The sequence below is a fragment of the Toxorhynchites rutilus genome, chromosome 2 (assembly GCF_029784135.1).
Source record: "Toxorhynchites rutilus septentrionalis strain SRP chromosome 2, ASM2978413v1, whole genome shotgun sequence".
NCBI classification, from domain to species: Eukaryota; Metazoa; Arthropoda; class Insecta; order Diptera; family Culicidae; genus Toxorhynchites; species Toxorhynchites rutilus.
The window spans coordinates 178,475,550-178,493,364 of NC_073745.1; the positions used below are offsets into that span (position 1 = coordinate 178,475,550).

Consider the following 17,815-nt stretch of genomic DNA (forward strand, 5'->3'; position numbering starts at 1 on the left):
GTGCTGAGGACAGGCTTCCATCCAACTACTTCGGAGAGCCAGATCGCCGCACTGGTCAGCGAGTGACTTGAGCTGCCGGACGTGTCACCGAAAGTGTTAAAATTGGTTCCAAAAGGGACAGACCTCAATTCGCTCCGGTTCGTATCCTTCAAAGTAGGCATCGACGACGGGCACAGAGATAAGGCTCTCTCTACCAATTCATGGCCAATGAACGTTCGTTTTCGTGAATTCGAGGAGAATCGATCAAAAAACGGGGTGCAAGTTGTCAGGCTATCTTCAACGGCACACTCGAACAAGAAACTACCGAATCCATCTGTCATAACGGAGCCCTTAGACAGGGCTGCTTAGAAACATCGGCATCATTTTCACCAGGGCGCATGCTAAAAAGCACTTTGGGAACCCCTTCTAACCCCGTAACAGTCGTGCCATCAACATCGTCCAAGTATCAATACCATACATGCTGCCGTCTCAGTCGTCCTGGACCTGTTTACGGAGGCTCGGAAGGGGTCTCCCAGCCGGCGCTTCAAGGCAAGTACGCGTGTATTGGTGCTTGATGCTTTTCAAAATTGCAGCTCCACGTTAAGCTATAGACCATCGGTTTGTCGTGTTGCTTTCAAAATCAGTCAACGCCCTTCTCACGACGCAAGATCCTCAACCTCCCCAGCTGAACCCAGTTATTCTAACTCACTGAAAACGGTTGTGGATACACCAGGACGCAATGTTTACTGTGCTTCGGAAGCCCTGGATCCACCCGACCCAGTCGAGCGATTTGCTGGTTCCTGCAATCGAAGTCGTCCTGGCCCTGCGGTCGAGGCTGGTGAAAGGGTTTTCCAGCCTGTGTTGACAGGCAAGTATCTTATTATTCACGACGCTCCTTCTCTTGATGCTTCGTCGAATTGCAGCGGAATACCCCGGTCATTGGCGGAATCTCTATTCCCAGCGTCGCTGATGCCAATGGTTCAACTGTCCTCCTGTATTACCAAAACCTTGGCGGAATTAACACCTCGTTAGCGAGGTACGCGACTGCTTGCAGCGGCGGCTGCTACGACATCTACGCGTTTACTGAAACATGGCTCAATGACAACACTATTTCAAGCCAGCTCATCGATCGTAATTACGCCGTTTTCCGACATGATCGATCACCCTCCAACAGCAACGAAAGGTCTGGTGGCGGAGTCTTGTTCTCGCTATAAGTCGCGGTTACTATCCCCTCCCGAAAGCCTGACGGTTGAACAATTGTGGGTGTCGATCGAAGCGGGCGCTCTTCATCTGTGTGGTGTATATTCCTCCGGATCGTGTAAACGAGAATACTCTTATTGAAAAGCACTTGTCGTCGCTCGACTGGATTATCTCTCTTATGGGCACGAAGGATAGTTTGACAACCCTTGGAAATTTCAACTTACGTGATGTGAGATGGTCGCAGAAAACGAGATGAACAATTTCCTCTCAAACGTTAATTGGGATGAAGAATTGGCCAATCGCGACGTCAACGACGCGGCATCAACGGTATCGTGCATCATAATCTATGCCATTGATCAATTTGTACCTAAGCGAAATAACCGTGTACCTCTCAAAACTGCATGGTCGAACTCGGAGCTTAAGCGTTTGAAGAAACGGAAAAGGGCAGCCCTTCGGGAACATGCCGAACTTCATACCGAATCTACGAAAACGCGTTATTCCAAGGCTAATTCGGACTACAGACGATTGAACGATCAACTACATCAAGCGCACCTAAGACAGCTCCAACGCCGTCTGAAATCCAACCCTAAGAGGTTCTGGCAACACGTGAATAGCCAGAGGAAGGAAACAGGGCTCCCCTCAACCATGACTAACGGTGTAGTGAACGCTGCAACCATTCCCGATATTGCAGTTCAGCAGCGTTTTCAGTAACGAACGAACAAACAGCCAGAACGTAGCCGCTGCATCTCGCAACGTTCCTTTCTCAGCTTACATTCAAGGACCACGTCACCTACGTGGTGTTGAAAGCTTCATCTCAACTCGGGTTCATGTTCCGCTTCGCCAAAGAATTCAAGGATATATATTGGTCAGATTAGTGATTTACGTAGAATTTAAAGGAATGGCGAAAGGTATTCTATTGACGGAAGAGGGGCGGAAAATAATAAAGATATTCAGTGAACAAAAGTTTTCTAATCGCTCGATCGTAACTAAAATTGGTCTATCTGAGAAAGTGGTACATTTCTTTAAATAGTGCCAGAAATATGGGATATAACGACCAACAAATGGGAACACCAAAATTACTTTGCGTCTTAAAGGTCGAATAAGACACGAAGCAACCAGGAAACTATGTCTTGCTTATACATTAAGGCAGAATCGGTTGTTCCAATAACGAAGAGGCATATTGCGCGCATCTTGAATGAGTCACCAAACAGCATGTGGAAGAAACCTCAAGGGAAGCCGAAACTGACCGCCACCCATAAGCAGAACCATCTCATTTTCGCCCGGCAATACATGGAATAGAAACTAGAATGGAGAAATGTTCCAGCGAAAAAAGTTCAATTTGGATGGTCCGGACTGTTACAGTTGCTATTGGTACAATTTAAGTCAACGGCATGTCGTGAGATCGAAGCGAAACTTTGGGGGCGGAAGTTTGACAATGTGGAGAGCCGTTTCCTATCACAGCAAGCTTCTCATTTGTTTCATTTTCACCCGAATGAACTCCGAAAAGTATCTTCAATTACTGGAGGACGTTTTGATTGGCCATATTAGAATAAGCTGTTTTTTGTTAGGATTAAGATTGTGTCATTTGGACTATTTTATTCTGTTGACGCAAAAATAAGCAGGTTTTATGCCCATTTTAGAAAAAAGCTTATAGCAAACTAAAATGGGCTTTTCCCTGCTCCAAAAGTAAACAAAATATTGAGAATAACGCAACCGAGGATGTCGTTTTTTAAGCAGGATTATGCATAGATCCACGTTTCCAAGCAATCGAAGGCATGGTTTGCCGAGAAAGACATTCCGCCTCTTGAATGATCTGCTGGCAGTCGATTGCAATTCCATAGAGAACCTATGGAGAATCTTGGCCGAGATTGTCTATACAAACGGATGACAATTTGACAACATTTCCAGTCTCAAGGCAGTAATTTAGGAATGTTGGGCTATAATCAATATGGCAACACTTTAAAAGCTGTCTGACTCGATGCCAAATCGAATTTTCAAAGTGATCCGAAATGGAGGTGGACATACTAAATATTAGCTACCGATTGGACTCGAAATTTTCCGCATAAATTTTCTTTTATTGAAATTTTTCGATGCGGCTAAACGAATGTCCACCCTGATTCCACATATTTGAATTACTTAGAAAACAAAAAGTGAATTTATACTTTTTTTAGAATGAATTCGATGAAAATAAACAATAATCGTATTATATGAGCAAAACTGTACAAAGAATTGACTTATTTTTAAAAATATTGAGGAAAAATAGGGTGCGGCTAAACGAATGTCTACCACTGTACTAACGCTTCCTCCAACCACAGCATCGGTCAAACAAAGTTTTTTACTTCTTCGTAGACTGAAAACCTACTTATGATCAACGATGGGAGAGGAGCGACTGAAAAAGCTTATAATTATGGCTATTGAGCACAAATCGCTTCTTGAACTTCAACATCAGGAGCAATTTATTGGAAAACCTTTTTGCGACTGATTTGCGATTTAAATTTCATTACCGTATCACCAGAAGAAATTTAATTAAAAAGATAATTTGTCTCTGAAAACAAGACTCTAATATTATGTTTAAGAAACATTCTATCGCACTCCATTACGCATCTAAACTTATGCAATGTAATATTGAATTTATATACAATCTACTACGCACGATTATGAAAAATAGCTCAAAATTAGAATTAGACTCAGAAATGTTTGAAATATGAGGAAACACGAGATAGTTCAGTCAATCCACTAAAATTCTTATATAAAAAAACAATATTCGAGCACTAATTAGCCCCTTTCTTTTGCAATGTTGAGCAGAAATTTATCAAATTTTGGGTTTCGTTAGTTCACCGTGTAGGTGCACAACTGCTCAATTTACTCACGAGACGCCACTGCTTAAAACATATTAAATTTGAAAATCGAGATATGTTAAAAAATATAGCGCCCTCTAGTCCAAAGCCATGAAAACAATAAAAAACGAATACAATCAATAATTACGAAAATAAAATCTTTTTCTTTTGCAAGTTCAATATTTTTTTAATAAAGGCTAGACTTTTGAAGAAAAAGCCCCTTTCTTTCGCCCGTAATTTCAAAAATATAAGTTCCATACAAATAAAAAAAAGTCCATCAATATCAATGCTAGAATATGAATATCTATTCTAGCTGATTCTATGTATGTTGGATTTCAGCTAACGTCTTATGTTGTTCTTTTTTTTTCCCCCCAAAATATATTTTTTATTAAGGCACATGTGGCGTTAGCCTGACGGGGCCGGGAGTCCAATATTTTGACAATTTTTGTCTTACAACTGTGTTAGTAATATGTAACCGATTACTCGCGGTTGGCTCGAGGTTAGTATTACAAGTGTTCTCATAATTGGTATGTTGCAGTCTTCGATGCTCTATACGTGTGCCCGACACGGGCTACTTCCTATTGGGATGCAGCTGACCATTAATCAGCAACGCTTCCTAGTCTGTACCCCATATCTAGCGTGGTGCTTCTCGACTCGAGGAATCCAGGATAGAATGGTCACTAGCCGGCGCAATCATCAGTTCGTGTAGAGTTGTCATGAGCGGTACAACCTTTGGCTCTTGTTGAATGATCAGTGGACTGCACAACCTTTGGCCCGTGCATCTGTAAAGAGTGTGTGTATGTATTGCCGCGACTAAGTAAAAGTTTATCGATCGGATAGGAGGGATATGAAACGGGGACACAACGAAGGAAACATCATTAAACGTTGACATCGGCGTTTCTGAGGAACAGGTATAGATGAAGCAGAAGATCAGGATCCCGGCTACCTAAGATATCCCGGACGGGGATATCCGATTGTCTGCCTTTTGCTCTCAGTGCTCTAGAGAGCTGAGAGCGAGCAGCATGGAACCGGATACACGACCAGACAACATGCTCGATGTCGTGGTAGCCATCGCCACAATCACAAAGATTGTTTGCTGCGAGCCCAATGCGATAGAGATGCGCGTTTAGGTTGTAGTGATTGGACATAAGCCGAGATATCACGCGAATGAAATCACGACCTACATTCAATCCCTTGAACCATGCACTTGACTGAGGAGTCAGCTGGAGTAGATTTTCGAAGTTATCAATCACCAATGGATTCATGATCTTGCAACGGATGAGAAATCTGTAGGATAATTCTGTGAACCGAAGAGTAAGCGGGGGTACTCCTGCCAAAACTTCGAGACTCATCGTATGTGTCGAATGCAAACACCCCATGGCTATACGCAAGCAACGATATTGTATCCTCTCCAGCTTGAGAATATGAATCCTGGCAGCTGATCGGAAGCAAAAACTGCCATATTCTAACACTGACAATATCGTTGTTTTGTACAACTGAATGAGGTCTCCTGGATGGGCACCCCACCATGTTCCGGTTATTGTTTGGAGAAAATTGATTCTTTGCTGGCATTTCTGTTTCAAATACACAATGTGTCTCCCCCAGGTACATTTAGAATCAAAATATACACCCAGGTATTTGAAAAACATAGAGTGTTGGATCGTTTTGCCGGATAGGTAAAGCTGGAATTGGGCGGGTTCGTGCTTCCTAGAAAAAACGACCATTTCAGTTTTCTCCGTAGAGAATTCGATACCCAGCTTGAGGGCCCACGTTTGTTGTTCTTGATACCCATATTGATACCGCTGAACGAAAGAGCTTAACAACAGTTGAAAAGAACTGGAACTAGCCACTGATCCGTTCATCTAAGTGAACTGTTTCGGCCATCTCAGGTAATCGAAGTATATTTGTATCGGTAAACAAAAAAAGTGGCATTAATTGCATTGATGATAAAATGTATAAGGGAGAAACAATGAAACTGTAAAAATACTCACGGTTTTATCATATAGTGAGCCAAAATGCTCATCGAACAATAAAACGAATAAAAGCGATATTTTTGTATGTTATTTTTACTATTTGTGAACGCTCAATTTCAGGAAAATTCAAAACACGAAAAGGAGTAATACATTGTCACAATCTCTTTATAACATCTTTTCATCCTGAAGAAAATATGACCCTTCCTAAACACGAGTTGACCCTAATCGGTTTCGTATCCTGATCAGTCTAGAATAAAGTTCAATGTAACTGAACCTGTAAGAATGCAGAAATTAGTCTTGTAAAGTGCACAGCAGAGCAGTTAATAGGATGTCTGACCGTCGATGGTGGAAACTATCTGCAACTCGTTGTTCTCGTATTTTTGTCCTCTTTCGGTCAGAGGAGAGAATATTGTATTATTCCGCTATATGAACCAGAATTTTGCATGAAATTTGCATTTATCGTTAACCTAACTTTGATTTCAGACGATTTGCTCATGCAAACGCCATACGACCATACGTGTTGGGAATAGAAACAAGCTGTGATGATACTGGTGCAGCAATAGTCAGTAGTGATGGCAACGTTCTTGGTGACTACATATACTCTCAGCAGAACAGCCACTTGAAGTAAGTAAACTCATTCCGATGTAATAATTGTCAGGTTATCACGATATTACAATTAGACAACCTCAAAGGAGTCGATGGACACCACGTTTAAGCTCAACTGCTCTGATCAGACGAGGAGTCAAACTTTTTATACTTAACAAATCGCTGTGACTTACAATCCTGACAATTGTATTGTGACTTACTTTCTTTACGAGGACTTTCGAATTTCCCCGGGTTTCGTATATTGTGTTTTCGATATTTTTTTGTGGCGTTATGTTGATACTCATGTTTTTCTCTTATGTTGACAAGTTAGACCATTTTGAATGTTCAGTTAATTTTTGACATCCACTTTGCACATATTTTGGCTCGTCTTCGATTTTGTCTATTCCAATTCAGCTTCCATTGGAATGATTAAGCTTTTGTTTATTTATTTATTTCATTTATCGTCAATCTATGTAGACCAATGCTTAATAATCATCTAATTCAGCCTCTTCAAAACAGTGCATTTTTTTATACTCCAACACAAATAACGCAACTTGACTTTTTTCGAGTCATGAACTAAAAGTAAGCAACTTACCTTTGATGAAAGTATAAAGACCTATGAAATAATATAAAACATATTAATCGATTGAAATTTTGTAACGAACGTTTTTGTACCCAAGTGAACAACAGCTTCAACGCCACTGTCGCCGAGGGAAGCTGCTACGTTTTGAATGGTCCGGCTAGAAACCTTCAGGGCGGGCGTTCTCACTCAAACATTTCATCTTCCATGCTTCTTTTTTTCTACACATTGGAGTGTCCTAATCGGACAAATGGACGACACAAAATAGGATGGGACGGGTTTTCAAGGTTTACCTTAAGTTTTGATAATAACAATTTCACGGCACTTTAGTGAAGACTGCCAGCCACCAGGTTTTGCGGTCTCCTTTTTAGTCCCGGAACGTCTGAGGGTCTCGTAAGATATCTTCACATACGGAATACGCTCTGGGGTCACCACTAGAGATGGGCAAACCGTTCACGAACGGTACGAAAGAACTAATTCGCCGAAAAGAGTGAACGAACGGTCGTTCTTTTTCAAAGAACGGTAGTTCTCCCCACGAACTGATTGCGGGCGAACGGTTTGTGAACGAACTGATTCCGAAAGAACGGTTTGTGAGTGAACTGTTTTAGAGTGAACTGATTGAGAGTGAACTGTTTGTGAACGAACTGTTTGCGAGTGAACTGTATGGGAAAGAACTGATTGGGAGTGAACTGTTTGAGAACGAACTGTTCGAGAACGAAGTGTTTGCGGGCAAATTGTTTGCGAACGAAAGAGTGCAGCTGAACTGATTTGCGCTGGACGGAATGGATAAATAGAACGAGAATGCTTGTAAGAAAAATAAAACGATATTGTTATTTACGAGCAAAATGCATGTAACCCAAGGTTTATTTTGTTGATGTATACTCAATTTTGGGTTAAAAATTAAATTAGATTTTCGTAGTTTTAAAGGCGAAGCTGTATATTTTCAATTTCATGTATTTTCTTCAATTCCGCGAAACATTCATATACTTCCTGATTATCAGAAAAAAATCTAGGGGAAGCTGGGGCGATTCAAGAATTAGGTAAACATAAAATCTCATAGTGAGGGCAAGTTGAGAAGAAAGTTTTTTCGTTGCTTTCAATCCATTGTTTGGCCTATTGCGTGTACGTGTTATCGTGATTGTTTATTAATTGATTGTTAGTAGAAATAGTTGCTGAATTTTTCCTCTGAATAAAATATGATCTTACATGGAATCTGTGTGCATCTTTTGTTAGTAGAAATAGTTGCTGAATTTTTCCTCTGAATGAAATATGATCTTACATGGAATCTGTGTGTTGTCCATACAGAAAATATGAAAAATTGCACATATTTTGTTCGCATTAAATTATTACTTATACTTTTGTCGTTCGATAAACATATTTTCACATACAGTTTGCGACTTTTAAAGAAGAAGCACCGTATCTTTCCCCACTAAATTTCAAAAATATAAATCCCATACGTACACTATCCAATCCAACGATATATATGGATAGCTGTCTATAGATGTTGGGTTCCAGCTAATATTTTATGTTGTTCTGAATACCGCTGAACGAAAGAGCGAAAGAACTGTTCAAAAAACAGGAAGTGGGTTATATCTATGGTATAACCGCAAGGGTGACGTAGGACTATCGTTGATTTAGAGATCATTTGTATGAAGTTGAATCTGAATTCATTCTGAATGAATGAATATTTGGAGAACTTCGAAAACGAGAGCGTTACGTTGGAGGCACAAGGTTTTATGCATCCAATATTGGATACGGAAATATCCTACTGATGGGGAAGAATAATCTTCAGAAGCTATCCTGTTGATTGCGATTGATTGAAAAACCACAAAACCAAATGTATTTGGTCACAGTGTTACATGGATAGAAAACATTCAATTAAACTCTTTCACATGAATATATTTTGAAAATTCCCAAAGGAACTGGCAGATTATTTTCAGTAACGATTAGATATTTCCACATTTTCCTCGATACTGGAAGCCCACCAGTGGTTAATGCCAACTCGATAACCACCTGTTAATAGCACTTGATTGAAACATATTTGGTCACAGTGTTACATGGATAGAAAACATTCAATTAAACTCTTTCACATGAATATATTTTGAAAATTCCCAGAGGAACTGGCAGATTATTTTCAGTAACGATTAGTTATTTCCACATTTTCCTCGATACTGGAAGCCCACCAGTGGTTAATGCCAACTCGATAACCACCTGTTAATAGCACTTGATTGAAACATATTTGGTCACAGTGTTACATGGATAGAAAACATTCAATTAAACTCTTTCACATGAATATATTTTGAAAATTCCCAAAGGAACTGGCAGATTATTTTCAGTAACGATTAGATATTTCCACATTTTCCTCGATACTGGAAGCCCACCAGTGGTTAATGCCAACTCGATAACCACCTGTTAATAGCACTTGATTGAAACATATTTGGTCACAGTGTAACATGGATAGAAAACATTCAATTAAACTCTTTCACATGAATATATGTTGAAAATTCCCAGAGGAACTGGCAGATTATTTTCAGTAACGATTAGTTATTTCCACATTTTCCTCGATACTGGAAGCCCACCAGTGGTTAATGCCAACTCGATAACCACCTGTTAATAGCACTTGATTAAAACATATTTGGTCACAGTGTTACATGGATAGAAAACATTCAATTAAACTCTTTCACATGAATATATTTTGAAAATTCCCAAAGGAACTGGCAGATTATTTTCCAGCAATGATTAGATCTTTCCGGAACTTTCTCGATGCTGAATGGCATCCTAACGGAAAGAGTTCTGCGCGTGTATGTGTCGATCCTTCGCCGTCCACCTCCTCCAGCACGTTAGGCAACGATGTTGTCTTGTCGATGTCCTCACGAAAAATGAATGTGTCTCACCACCAGAATATCGCTTAAGTATGCTTTTTGTGTATGATTGAATCGAAAGAAGGTGTGGTTTACAATGGCAATTTGGAAGGCAAACTAGAGGGGAATGAACTCTCTGAGCTCGGAACTTTCGGCGACTGAGCAATAATCGATTGCGGGCGCATACAATATTGGATACGGAAATATCCTACTGATGGGGAAGAATAATCTTCTGAAGCTATCCTGTTAATTGCGATTGATTGAAAAACCACAAAACCAAATGTATTTGGTCACAGTGTTACATGGATAGAAAACATTCAATTAAACTCTTTCACATGAATATATTTTGAAAATTCCCAAAGGAACTGGCAGATTATTTTCAGTAACGATTAGATATTTCCACATTTTCCTCGATACTGGAAGCCCACCAGTGGTTAATGCCAACTCGATAACCACCTGTTAATAGCACTTGATTGAAACATATTTGGTCACAGTGTAACATGGATAGAAAACATTCAATTAAACTCTTTCACATGAATATATTTTGAAAATTCCCAAAGGAACTGGCAGATTATTTTCAGTAACGATTAGATATTTCCACATTTTCCTCGATACTGGAAGCCCACCAGTGGTTAATGCCAACTCGATAACCACCTGTTAATAGCACTTGATTGAAACATATTTGGTCACAGTGTTACATGGATAGAAAACATTCAATTAAACTCTTTCACATGAATATATTTTGAAAATTCCCAAAGGAACTGGCAGATTATTTTCAGTAACGATTAGATATTTCCACATTTTCCTCGATACTGGAAGCCCGCCAGTGGTTAATGCCAACTCGATAACCACCTGTTAATAGCACTTAATTGAAACATATTTGGTCACAGTGTAACATGGATAGAAAACATTCAATTAAACTCTTTCACATGAATATATTTTGAAAATTCCCAGAGGAACGGCAGATTATTTTCAGTAACGATTAGATATTTCCACATTTTCCTCGATACTGGAAGCCCACCAGTGGTTAATGCCAACTCGATAACCACCTGTTAATAGCCGCGCGTGTATGTGTGTGTAGCGATGTCTTCCCAGGGAACCGTTTGTGGCATCACTCTCCTCCTGATAGATTCCCTTCTGGCCTAGGGTGCACAAACAGGCTCTTGGTGACACCGTTCATTCGCGCTTTCATGATAAATAAAGAGCTTCACCGCAACAGCTACAACATGCTCCAATCGCTGTTCAATTAGAACTGAGTGGATTTCCGAGCGCCGCTCGCTTATATACCGATTGGTGATTTCAATAGCCTGTTTTGAAAGCAATTTTAAGACTATTGAAACAAGTTTTTGGATCAAAAGTAACAAGTATATAACGCGTAGACATTTTATCTTTCGAATGAAGTGTTTATCATACCATTTCGTTCAGTTGTTTAGGAGCTATTAACGCTCAAAATCTCGGTCTCCGGCGTAACGCTTTCGTTTTCGAAACTTTGATTTTACACCCCGGTATAGAAATGAAAGACGTAGTCCTACGTCAAAAACTGATTCATATAGATGAACGGTTTGTGACTGAACCGTTCACCAAAGTGAACTGTTTTGCCCATCTCTAGTCACCACCGGTCACCGACTATCGAACCGGACTTACAATTTCGCGTCGTGTTTTTTTTCTTTTTTCGTTTTATCTTTCCGCGACTCACGACTTCGGCGCTCCCCACTAAAGTGATTTATCTTTTCGGACTTCGCGCTCTCTACCATCAAAATATCCTATCCTTCTCTTACTTTTAGGCTGTCTTTTTTTCCGTTGGTGACGTTTTTCCGTTGTTGTATAAAAATCGCAGGGAAGTTTCAGTTGAGACAATTTCATCGAAACACGAAACGATGCAACTTCCCTGTCGACACACAGATAGCGCTAGTCGAATGCTGTCAGTTTCGACAGGGTCAAACACGACGTTACAATTTCATTGCATGTTTCTAATATTCTTTGTCTCTGTGTTCTTGATGTAATGGACTGACTTCCGATGCAATTCGTCCCGTCCTGTCCTCTTTCCTTTCCATTAACCGTGTCCCTTTTTCTTCTTCCCCTTCCATTCTCTCTGTTGACATCACGAGGGGTGATCGAGACTAACATTATTATATAAAGATGAACCCTGCAATCCGAGATTAAGAATAGAAGGTGGGAAGATTCACGGGTTTTGGTTGTGTTAAATTTTGATTGTGTTAGTAGCCAGGAAGATAGGAAGTTCACATATCAGGCATACCAGTCAGTTACTCAAATGGTACAAAATTGAATGTGTCATCGAATAACGTTGAAAGAGGATATACAAAAGCTAAGTACAAATTTCCAATTCATATTTTTCGCATTATGGGAAAAATCAGAACATATCACGAACTAAAATGTTTAATTTTTTCTTTGATTTCAGAAATAGTATTCTAATGTCTACTATGTATGGATTCAAGAGCAACTTCATGGAAGTTCGACTTTTGTCAGCAATTGTAATTACTTTTTCACAATTAGGGTGCTGAAAACTTAAGTCGTCTAAAACTAAGGGTGGGTTTAGACTAGTGATATATTCATGTGAAGAAATATGATGAGATTTATAGAAATCGCATCAACCGTTTACACTAGCGTGAACTTCTATAATGAATATATTCATATTTTCGGTGCATTTATTCACCTAAAGTAGAACTGCATCCAACTTTAGTGATTTCTCACCAGTGAGAAATTCACAAGCGTTTACATATGCTGAATTTACTCAAGTTATATATACCTCGAATAAGTGTATCATATTTATTCTCACCCGTTTACACCTACTTTCACGTGAATAAATCCATCTATAGCTATAGATCTCCCTAATGTAAACCCGCCATAAGACGCAAGCGGAAAACTTTTTGTCTCAATCTAAGTTATACGGAGTCAATTAAATTTATTTTTCAAGTTAATTTTACATGAAATAACTTGCAACCTTTTTCCCATGCTCTGTCAAATGTTTATCCGTCAAAGGAACAAAAGATTGTGTGACTCTGACTTTGTTCGTTAACGTTTTTGGTCGACGTAACGAGAAGTAAAATTGAATTGAAATTAAGTTTAGAACACTTCAAAAATATTGAAATTTCAGTTTCTGTTAGAATGTCGGGACCTTATGATTTTGAACGCTAGCATTGATTTAGGGAAAAAATAGATCGTTCATTTCATTTGCTTATTTTTACTTCTAATAACAACACTTTTCCTATATAGTGGACTATTATAAGAAAAGTAACATACATAAACAAAATCTGTGACGTAACAGATTTAAAAAATCTTCTCACCTTTCATTTTCCATCTCGCCTGCAATCCCCCTTTACATCAATGATTCAATATGGAACATAACATTCAAATCGACGAAATTCATGACGAAAATGCAACACGCAGTGCTAGAAGCATTCATTCCTTCTACGTAAGGAAGAATTAAATGGATGCATTGTAACGAAATTCATTCCAAAATCCTTTTCACTTTAAAGTACAATGTACTTCCTTTTCGTATCACAATGAACTCTTTGTTCTAATCACCTGCATCCTGCTTATTCAACTTCTTTATGGTCTTTCATAACATTTCGTCCAGACTTGATGTTCCTCCTTAACTTTCATAATTGGATCAACTTCAACTCTCGGTTGTATTTACCAGCCTTCTAGATATAAATTTCCTTCCATCACCAGATTGCCTATACTCACTTCTTTCTACTGCACTGCGTTTCACAACTTTAGAACCACTCTTTTTTTTTTGAGTTTCCAGAGATATGTAAGTCGGTTGAATTGAAATAATTGGTTTAGGATATAATAACTATCTTCATTTGTAAGCCTGGCCATTTGAACTTTATTGTTGTGTTCAGGCGAGAAACATTCAAGAAACTAAAATTCAAGTGTTTCATAACTATAGAACCAGATGGAGAAATTCTCACTCCTATATAAAATCAACGTCAACTTCACATGAATACAATAAGTTTCAAATTGTAAGGTCATCTTAAATTATCAATCAGTTAAAAAAAAACCCATTCGTGGTGGTTTCGATCAAGCTGCGCCATGTTGTAGTGTGTACCTCGTTCTACGCACAGGATATTGTTCATTTAAGCTCTTCAAACCACTCATACTACTTGTAAGCAGCATCTACTATTCGTACGATCACTCCTCATAAGTTCTTGACAAGGATTTGATTTAGTAAACAAGCTGACCAGTCCAGAATGTGAAGCCCCTATTCATGAAACCATGTCATGACCTTCCGGATTTTGTCATGGTTTTTTCTTTTTATCTGTATTATAGTGACTTTCAATTCATTTGGCTGGTTCGTCACTTTTACTTCCATTTTTGGAAGAATGTCGGGAGTGAGAATTGAACTGGTGAACTTTAGCGTGAGAGGCATGGATGTTACCACTACGCCAGATCGCCTCCACAGGTGATGTCATGGTGTTTTGATGCAAAAACAAAAGTAAATGATTATGAAGTACTTTATCGCACTTCTGACTTTGCATTCTTGTTGATGAAAGGCTATCTGAACCTGGCCTTTTTTAAAATATTTCCCTCAAACCATTAAACTGCAGTCTGCAAAGTTACGAGTTGAAAAATTACATGATACGTTCCGTAAGTCCTTCTGATATGAAGAAATTCTATCCAAGTTGAAGTTTTATCAGAGAAGTTCTCCTGTAATAGTGAAACTCATGGGATTAGATTCCACATTAGTTTTTGTACCCGGAGCTTTGGAGATGGGGTTTTTATGGTTTGGGGAGTATTTTCTCAAAAATGCCTGGTTCAGATAGCTTACCATCAACGAATGCACAGTCATAAGCGCAACTAAATACTTCAGAATAATTGTAATGTTGTTTTTGCATAAAAAACAATGTGTTAATTGGGTAATTTGGCATCAATTCATAAAATCCAGAAGGTCAGGGAATAGTTCAATGAATAGGGGCTTTAGATTCTAGACTGGATAGCTTGTTTACTAAATCAAAACCTTATCAAGAACATATGAGGAGTAATCGTACGAATAGTAGATGCAGCTTACCAGTAGTATGAGTGGTTTGAAGAGCTTAAACGAGCAGTATCCTCTGCGTAGAACGAAATACACACTACAACATGGCGCATTTTAATCGAATCTATCCCGAATGGGTTATATGAACTGATTGAGAACTAAAGATGAGCTACGAATTAGAAACTTACCTCCTCTTCCACCTTACCTCCAATATACCTGCAATATTTCAATTAGAACCAGCTGAAACTCCCGGTTGAATTTCCTTCAACTTCCCCATTTAAATCCCGTCAACCTCCCGATTGAACTCTCTTCAACCTTCCGATTGATTTTCTTGCAGCCTCCCGGTTGAATTCCTTTCAATCTCACGGTTAAATTTGCTTCAATCTTCCGGTTGAATTTGTATTGTTTTCACGATATAACCATAAAGCCATAATTTTAGAGCAAACTTGGCTTGTCACGGACAGAGTCCAACAGCTCCTTAGCAATGTTAATGCGATGCTGTTTTAGGTCAAAATTGAGTAATATTGGTACGAATTTCGCGCGACCCGTGTCATGCCCAAACCATTGGTAAAAAATCGAATGGGACGAGTCGATCGATACTTCTCTGTCATTAGCAACTTCTCTAACGGTGATTCAAAGATTGGCCAACACTTCATCAATGATTTCGTCGTTTGTTGACATGCTCGGGAGTTCGGAATTAGGGAATCGAAGGTCTAACACAAGTTTTGTTTTTATTATCAGGTTTGGAGGAATTATACCTACTGTTGCAATGGACTTTCATCGAAATTGTATTGAAAATGTAGTGAACCAGACATTTAGACGTGCAAATGTAAGCTTATCTGAGATAGATGCCATAGCAGTTACAAACAGACCAGGTATGCGAACAAAAACTATGGAGAAAAAAAATCTAATAAATGTATTGTTTTCCTTACGCTCAGGGTTATCTTTAAGTTTACTAGTTGGAGTACGATATGCTAAGTACCTATCGAAAAGATATAACAAACCAATCATTCCGATACATCATATGGAGGCCCACGCTCTAATGGCAAGAATGACGAACAAAATTCCGCTGCCATTCCTTTGCGTGCTTTTGAGCGGAGGCCACTCATTAGTGACATTTGTCAAGAATCCCTCAGAATTCTATCTACTAGGTGAAACACTAGACGACGCTCCAGGAGAAGCGTTCGATAAAATAGCCCGAAGACTAAAACTTCGCAATCTACCGCAGTATGCTTATGTTTCGGGAGGACAGGCAATCGAATTGGCTGCAACGTCTAGTCGAGATCCATCGAAATATGAATTTCCATTGCCACTTTCAATGCAACGTGATTGTCAGTTTAGCTTTGCTGGTCTCAAGAATACAGGTGCTCGTCATATATTGAAAGAAGAAAAGTTGTTGGGTAAATTGAAAATATTCATCTTGATGGGATATGACATATTTTTAATTATATTTTATTGCAGATCTGGCACCAGATGCTGTTTTACCGGACTACGAGGATTTCTGTGCTAGTTTTTTGAATGCTACGTCAAAACATATTTTGCAAAGAACTCGGAGAGCAATAGTATTCTGTGAAAAAATGTTTCTTAAATCGAATAAACTTCGAAGCATAGTTGTGTCCGGTGGAGTGGCCAGAAATGATGTTCTGTTTAATACAATATCTGGCATGGCGAAACAATATGATATAGAAACATTCCGTCCACAGAAGCAGCATTGCACTGATAATGGCATTATGATTGCTTGGAATGGCGTGGAACTATTATTAACTAATGAACAAATACTGCATTATGACGATATTGAAGTGTTTAGCAGAGCTCCATTTAAAATCAATCTCATACAAAATGTCAAAGAAGAAAGTATACCGAATAAAGCATGAAACTAACGACACGTTTTCTCTAGAGAAGAAAGTAAAGTTTATTTTATTTTATTTGTTCTGGCATCAACAGACTACAATGATCCAAATGATCCAATTATCTAACTCTAAGTAATTCTAAGAATCGTTGTTTAAACGTGAAACGCCGAAGAAACTGCGTTGAATGCACGTTGAAGGCTTGCTATTTCTGTGTACATGCCTGAATTCGTTCGCCGAAGTATGGTCCGCAGAAAAGGGAGACTTCCCAACCGTCGAGGGCAGAGATGCCAACCTTTCTTATTTTTCAGGTACAGGTCGGACTCGATTATCCGGAGTATTGATTTTTTTTCACTCCGGATAATCGAGTCATAAAAAAACGGATTTTCTCTCGGTAAACGTAATACAATTATGATTTGCACTTATTTATTAAACGGTTTTATCTAGCTTGGACTCGTTTATACAGGGTTTTCCAACATTAAATTCCGAAAGTAAATTGAAATAAAACACACTTAGAATTCGAATTTCGATGAAACTTTTATTTCGAATTAAAGTTTGGTTTATGCCATTATGTGTGAAATACAATGTCCACCTAGGTCTTCCTCGCACACCTTGATTCGGAACAGGTAATTTTTGATGACTTTTCAGCACATATGGGGCGGTATCTCGGTCATAACTTCACGAATGTTGTCCTTCAAATGTTCAAGAGTTTGCGGAGAGTTGGCATAGACACGGTCTTTCGCATAACCCCACAAAAAAAGTCTAGCGGGTTCAAATCGCATGATCTGGACGGCCAATTGGCATCACCAAAACGCGAAATTATGCGTCCCTCAAATTTCGTTCGCAATATGGCCATGTTCGGTCGTGTTGTTTGTCACGTGGCGCCGTCCTGCTGAAACCACATGTCATCCGTATCCATATCTTCAAAAAAATTCCATTGTGGCAAAAAAAAAT

General features: G+C 39.1%; 1 protein-coding gene across 3 annotated transcripts in view; it reads left to right on the top strand.

Annotated features, from left to right (window-relative positions):
* LOC129771063 (probable tRNA N6-adenosine threonylcarbamoyltransferase, mitochondrial) overlaps positions 1 to 16,892 on the top strand; it is an 86,945-nt gene extending 70,053 nt beyond the window's left edge. For 2 of the 3 annotated variants that reach the window (XM_055774353.1, XM_055774351.1), the window contains exons 2-5: positions 6,473 to 6,613; positions 15,756 to 15,889; positions 15,953 to 16,414; positions 16,476 to 16,892. In XM_055774353.1, coding sequence (XP_055630328.1) covers positions 15,784 to 15,889; positions 15,953 to 16,414; positions 16,476 to 16,888 — 981 coding nt within the window. In that variant the 5' untranslated portion in view covers positions 6,473 to 6,613; positions 15,756 to 15,783 and the 3' untranslated portion in view covers positions 16,889 to 16,892. The remainder of the gene's footprint in view (positions 1 to 6,472; positions 6,614 to 15,755; positions 15,890 to 15,952; positions 16,415 to 16,475) is intronic. The other variant, XM_055774352.1, reaches the window with a different exon arrangement.
* Positions 16,893 to 17,815: the final 923 nt, after the last annotated feature.